Raw genomic sequence first — 7,227 nt, forward strand, 5'->3', positions numbered from 1 at the left:
TAGACGAGCAAAGATGAATAGAAATTGTCTTTAGACCTTACTTTCGAACATGTGATATGAATTTCATTAGATATCTGCTCTGTTATACTCTCGATTCGTCGATATTACAACTATTACAAGATGAGATCACTGAAAAATAATCATGGCCGTTCAGTATCGGTCTGCGAGCAGCTTTCCCAGGCCGTTAAAACGTGACGTTGTGAAATTTCATCTTGTGGTTGCAATGATATTATTGAAAGTTGGTCACTGCGAAACACTGTTTTCCTCTTTCTACCTTGACTAACCCAAAACAGTGGCCGCGTTTGCTCCATTCAACAGTCTAGATGACTTCAAGCCAAACCCACATAGGGGCACTATCGTAAGTATGACTCTGCTTTCCTGTATTTAGCCGCAATGTGACATAACTATTTCGCGGGGACATCACATATCTAATGACCCATGTTTTTTTTTTTTTTTTTCAAATCCAGTATGTTTTCCTGTGCATGTGCTCTCTCCCACATTAGCGCGAGATTCTCGTGATGTTTTATTGCGGCGAAAATGTTTGCATATTATCATGGAATATTGACCTTGTGCTCATCCGACTTAAGAGTAATGATTAAACTGTCACATTACTCGTAGTGGATTCACCAGGATTTAAGCGTCTGTAGTGAGGGTTGAGGGAATCACATAAAGCAAAATCTTGAGACATTCTGAAAACATTTTTCAGCTTAGTTCAAACAAGGAGAATCAAATAACGGACGTTTGGTACTTCTATTTCAGGAAAAAATAGGTAACAGCATGAAGAACGGGACAAAGAGAGTGGTACAGATTGTCCCGTTCGTTGCACTGTTACCGAATTCTTCAAATATGCATCAGCCAGCCCAAGTTAACACCTTATCGCCTATATTTCGCCATCGGCTGCATTATCGTTCACGCCACAAGTGCCTCTATGTTTGTGTGTTGTATGCGCCTGCACACATGCATATACGTGCAAACGCTCGCTTTTGATGGTGGTAATTCTCACAATGTCAAGATGACGAAAAAGTCATATTAAACTTACAATGCCCCGCTCGGTCCTACAGTGGAATCACAGCTAACTTCTCTTTATACACTGAAGTTACACTTCTTTTAGAGATCTTGAACTTGCGCATAGTATACAGAGCACTTAGGCATTAAGTGATTTTTTTTCTATTCTTCTATTTCAGTACCGTGGCATGAGCCCGTGGTCCTCCGTCGGGGAGTGGATTCTCATCCTCGGTCTCATGTGCAACTTCCTCACGCTCTCCGCTGACATGAAGGCCATCAACATCACCGTCAACCTAGAAAACGTGGTCGTCAACAGTGAAGCCCAGCAGGAGAAGGAATCGAACAATGAGATGATGAAGTTCTAGTGACGTCACGAAGTCGCTCGAACATTGCTGTGTGCGTTTCGTCGTTGATAGTCAGTGGGCATTCAAGACGCCTCCAACTACTGGTCACGAAGTAATAAGCCTCGTGGAGTGATTGTGCGGACTAAACTGTCGCAATAGAAAATGATGCGAATTCCAGGCAACTGTGTGCGCTGAGTTGCAAGTGGTTACTGCCTAGGGATCATCCTAGTCGCGGTTATCGGTAACAAAAAAAAAAGCTATGGTGAGAGTACAAAGCACGAACTGCGCATACTTAAGTTGGCTACTTCGTCTCGAATGCTTCCAAAATTAGCTGATAAGCTGTTGTCTTCATTTCAAACCACGTATGAGCGCAAACAAGATTAAGTCATCGCAGCCGCATCCTCTTACTACGAGCTTTTTCAAGAACTTCGCGATCTTAAGAAGCCACGCTTGACTTAGCTTACTCCAGTGTGAAGCTACAGCTGAACGCGCAGAAAACTGAGCAGGATCTGTAAAGAAATTCAGGGGGATTCATTTTCTGCACCAATCAAGTGGCCGCTGAAGCTGAAGCTATTGAGCCCTACGACGACAATAATGTAGTCACGATAAGGCGGCGAGCTAGTGCGTGGTCAGCACTCCTTGCTAAACGATTACACGAATTGCAATCACGACTTTGCACAAGAGTGAGCGCTTTTTATCTGATAAACGGGGCTTAAGGCGACAGAGCCATGCGAAAAGCCTATCTGGCTACCAGCCATTATGACCTCAAGCTCCGTAATATCACGCCTAATGTGAGCGACAATTTGCGACAGACGCCGTCGTGTGCGCGAAAAATGCAGGCTGTTCTACCATTTTTTTAAAGCTGTTGCACTCAGTTAATAAGGCTTCACATCACTTTCTTCATGAGCACATTGAACGGGAAAGGTTCACAGAAGCTCGTGGCACCCTTGTCGCAGACTCAGAACAGTCGTGCTGCGAAGCCTGTAAATACTCTGTACATTTTGTAATAAAGTTTTCCACTTTGTGCATCATTATTATTTTCTTTTTCGTCATTGTCGTAGTTCAGTATTCGATATCTCGGCTCTTTACAATTGTGAGCTTCGACGGAGTAAAAGAAATTGCGAAAACAAATGAACTTCTCGTAAGTATTCATTGGCATTAGGAACTGCTATCTCGTTGATGTTGTGGTTGTTTTAGTCAGTCTCTACGATAGAAGTGATATCCACCATGCACTCTTAATCAAGTCCCGCTTAAAGCCAGGAAACCGGACATTTTACGTCTGGTTTCCTGGATATAGCCAGCATGTAACCAGGACCTGATTAAGAGTGTATTTGTTAAATGAATTTGTGTACACAGCCGTAAAATTATAGATGTAGTAAGCTGGGAGCAGCCAAGTGGGACGTGTTATATCGTCATCCGGTTGAAAGATGTGGGCCTCAAGAGAAGTGCTTCTTTGGATGAACGCTCGGACACACAATCTCCGAGTGGGGAAATAGCGAGGAAACTGATTAGACCTTGATAAACTACCGTATCCGGCCGAGATTAATAGCCCTAAGAACAGTAAGTTCATTGATGTATGTGGCTCTACCCCTGTGCTGAGATACAGCCGTCCACTCCAAGGTTTTCCTCGACGACATCTAATTACAGCCCACACGAGCACGGTGAGAACCACATACTGACGAAAAAAGTGCTTTTAAGGACAATTTGACGTGACAGTTGGGAATAATCGATATGTAAACCCGGGAAGGCAGCGCTAATATTCATGTTACTCAATATCGAGAGGATATACTGCAAGAATAGAACTAGGAGAGCGGTTATTCGAAGATCAATGCCAAGTTTTACGAGGGAAACCTTCGAGATTATTATTGTACCAGTCATGAGTTGTAAGAACGATTGAACAGAGTTGACAAAGCAACGGGAGAGATGGAACAGCTAAAATCACTTCTCCTCTCGTACCGATGTTCCGCTTCTATACAGGGATCTGCATTTATCTCTCCTGCCGAAGACCCCTACAACTATCGCAAAACGCTTTGTCATTTTTCCTTGGCAGCAAGCGTCTCACAAGGTAGGTCTTAAAGCGAAGGAAAAAGGGGAAAGGAATCTACAGCAAGGTATTAAGCTTAATCTGTCGCCGCACTAAGCATTTTCACCGATACCCTTCTGCCAACGACTGCGCACGAAAAATTACGTGGATCCGATGAAATGTGGGACCGGCGCACGCGAATCCCCTTCGGGGCTTCCACCACACACACTCAGTGGAGTGACGTCGTTTGTCACGTGGTGCAGGAGATGCGTGCATGATGTATTGAAGAGTACGAAGCGTAACGTCTAATGTTCAAGCATATATACCTTCTTGAGAAACTTGATCACATACATCTATCGCGGCAAAAGCTGTCTAATGTCGTTCATTGCAGCATATAACTCTTCCAACACCATTTGTGACGTATAAACCAACGCTATCGCCCAAGCACTTGACCGTTCTCATTCGCGCTCTCGTCGAGGCTAGTCTTTGCACTTTTCTCCGTGCCACCGACCTCTATTTCTGTGTGAGATTTTCCACTACGTCAACTCAGCCAGGTCTGCGAAGTCAATCACGGAGTAATGGGCCACGTGATACACCAGATCGATCACAATGCGACAGCGTTATCAGAATCGGCACACACACGATTTTGATTGCCCTTCCTCCTGGATCGACTGAAGATACAAGCCTCACTAAGATTCTTCCGAGAACATCAATGAAAACCAGCAGGTAATGAAGGCAAGGAAGGTATAGGAGACGTTAATGGTAATGTTTTTTTTTTAGTATGTTGTAGTAATTGTGATAAAGATGCGAAGAAAGAAAAATGCACGATAAGAGAACTTGCCGCAGGCAGGGACCGAACCAGCAACCTTCGAATGTTCGGACCGAACCTGCAACACGGGGGTTGGGGCCCTGCCGGCGGCAAGTTGTCTTTTCGTCCACTTTATTTTCTTCACATCTTTATCACAATTAGCGAAATTCACTTAAAAAGGATTACCATTAACGTCCCCTAATTACACCTTCACTGGCTTCATTACCTGCTTGTTTTCATTAAGGTTACGTTATACTAAAGAAACGAGCCCTCGAAACTCCCTTCCTTCATTCATTTCGAGAACAGGCGGTGGTGTCAAAATCGACTAACCAAATCACGACTTTTGATTGCACCACTTCCAAGATTAGCGAGGCTTACCGGCCGGGACAACTGGTCGATTACAAGCAAAACCTAATGACGTCGGCACAGAAACACATGTCTAAAATGAGCCCCTCCGCCTAAGAATGAAATTTCTTAACGCATTAGCCAGTTTCTTTAAAAGCGGAAAACGCACATTGCTGATGTCACGTCATAATGAAGGACGAAACACGGACACAAGGAAAGGCAACCGGACAACGTAAACACCGACTGAGGTGTCGCTCTGCTGAGTTCGAGGTCGCAGGTTCGCTTCCAGGACACGGCGGCCGCATTTCGACAGAGGCGAGATGCAACAACAACCATGTACTTAGATTTTGGTGTAAGTCAAAGAACCACCAGTAGTCAAAATTAATCCGGAGTCCCTCGCTACGCTACGGCTTGCCTGTTAATGCGATCACGCTTTTGGCAAGTCAACTCAAAAAATTTCATTTTCACACTTTTGAATATTTCGATGTCAAACTGGGGACACAATCTGAAGCTTCTGTTTGATAAAGTAAATTAATGGCTTCCTGCCCCTTCCAAGCTCTTCGTTTTCCTCCATTGCTAATAAACGCTCACATGAATCTGCGGGCTATTCATTAGGACAGCCGCAGTGATATTAATCGTTATTTATGAGACGAACACATGAACGAATTGGTTGCCTCCGAATTGAATCGCGTAAAAAGTGCAGCACAACACTGATATCTTTTTTTTCTTTTTTTTTTTCAGCAGGACTGACCTTCAGGTTACTCTAGGAGGTCATGCCAGGGTCTTATAGAGCGGTTGGTGGAAATTGATTTCATATTGTTTCCGCGGTATTCAATTAACTGCTTCTTAGTTGACAAGCCTTGCGCGCCGTTCACATTCGTGCGTTTATTTTATTTCTGCTGCCTCTTTAAACATTCTATCCCGTTTGCATGTGCTACGAAGTAGAAACCTGTAGGACATCATCGACACGCGCGGTGCATGCACGCACAGAAGAAGATGAAAATGGAGCCGCCGGCGGTGAGCTTTATCGCCTTCGCTGCCTGCTGATTTGCGTGAAATCTCTCGGATCTTTCGTTATCCAAAGCCGCTGATGTCACCGTTGCAGGAGGGCCAGAAGGTGTTCAAGTCCTATAAGCACGCTCTCTCGCAACTGGGCTTCTTCGCTCGCTTCGGAAGCGTCTTCGGTGCGGCCACCATCATCGCGGTCTACGTCATCGCTGTGGCCAACCATGACATCGATCCTTACAAGTCTTACGTCAGGTTAGGTTATCACGTGCAGATGAAATCGCTGTTCGTCCCTAAGACATGCGCTAACCTGTCTTTATAAAAATTTCCAGAATCCCACGTGCAAACGGCTTCGTAGCACTCACTATTGGAGCAATCCAACGACGCTGCATAGGCGTGAGAACGCGTGACGCTGAAACGTCGCCGTATTGAAGGGCTCGTGTGGTTAAAGACTAGGGGTGTGCGAATAGTGAACTTTTAGAACCGAATCGAATACGAATCGAATGATGACACCGAATCGAATACGAATCGAATAGTCATAACACAGTATCGAATACGAATCGAATAGGGATGACACCGAATCGAATACGAATACACATCGAATACCGTTCGAATAGTTTTCGAATAGTAAGGCATCCATTTTCAAAGCAGGCCCAGACTGGCAAGTTAACAATTTTCAAAACAGCCCAATAAATCTTCAGCATTTTATTTGAAACAGATGTTCACAGCCTTTCACAAAGGAACATTACGATTACTTTTAACCGACAACAGAGACCGCAATTATTTAAACTGAGACAAACTCGTATACAGCAGCAACTGGAGCATTCGAAATATTTTGTAACTGTGGGCTGAAATATAGCAGTGGCTACAGTATTCAATGTGGTACTTTGTCAGCAGCTTTTAAATAAAACTGATGCATTTATTATTAAGCAATTTTCATTAGTTAACATCATCACGAATGTCATGGTGTAAATAGTGGATTGATGACACTGTCACTTCGGCGACATCGGAGTTTTAAAAAGAATGCGTTCATCACGTGATCAGTACAGCGTCGATAGTTCCGTAAGTGCATGGGCTGCATGCATTTAGGTAACTTGCTGATGAGAATAAGGAAAGTTACCCTTCGCTGTTCCAACGTATCGTTCCCGAATCGAATAAACACTAGTCAATTTATTATTCGAAATTTTCGAATATTCGCACAACCATATTTAAAACGCAACACCTTGGCCCACTAGGAAGGGGCCGCTTTGAACGCTTAAATTTCCAAACTTAATTAGAGCGCAACCACACGACACATTCACACACCCACACACTCAGGCATCAACCACGTACAGCGCTCCTCTGATGCCTGGTGTGTGGGTGCGTGGTGTGTGAATGTGTCGTGTGGTTGCGCTCTAATTAAGTTTTGGAAATGATCTACCAACTAGTCCAACAACAAGTTCTTTTGAACGCTTAAAGCCAGCAGACAACGAAGACCCTGGAAGAGCGTAGAAGAAAGCGTTTTTTTTAACTACAATTTAGAAACGATCAGTAAAAGGGAGGATGAAGTGGCCGAGAAATGAAAACATATGCAGGAAGTGAAATGAGAACTCGCGTTATCGCATACGCATTCGACGCTCTTCAGAAATGAGGTATACTCACGGCGCTGTTTTCTCGTGAAGATTTTTTTTTGGGGGGGGGGGGGGGGTGGCGTAGAG

General features: G+C 44.2%; 1 protein-coding gene across 2 annotated transcripts in view; it reads left to right on the top strand.

Moving 5' to 3' along the window:
• LOC119383634 (DNA damage-regulated autophagy modulator protein 1) overlaps nt 1-2,380 on the top strand; it is a 92,172-nt gene extending 89,792 nt beyond the window's left edge. For both annotated transcript variants that reach the window (XM_037651901.2, XM_037651900.2), the window contains 2 exons: nt 294-358; nt 1,185-2,380. In XM_037651901.2, coding sequence (XP_037507829.1) covers nt 294-358; nt 1,185-1,370 — 251 coding nt within the window. In that variant the 3' untranslated portion in view covers nt 1,371-2,380. The remainder of the gene's footprint in view (nt 1-293; nt 359-1,184) is intronic.
• The last annotated feature ends 4,847 nt before the right edge of the window (nt 2,381-7,227 follow it).

This window comes from Rhipicephalus sanguineus, chromosome 2 (genome assembly GCF_013339695.2).
Source record: "Rhipicephalus sanguineus isolate Rsan-2018 chromosome 2, BIME_Rsan_1.4, whole genome shotgun sequence".
In the NCBI taxonomy this organism is placed as follows: domain Eukaryota; kingdom Metazoa; phylum Arthropoda; class Arachnida; order Ixodida; family Ixodidae; genus Rhipicephalus; species Rhipicephalus sanguineus.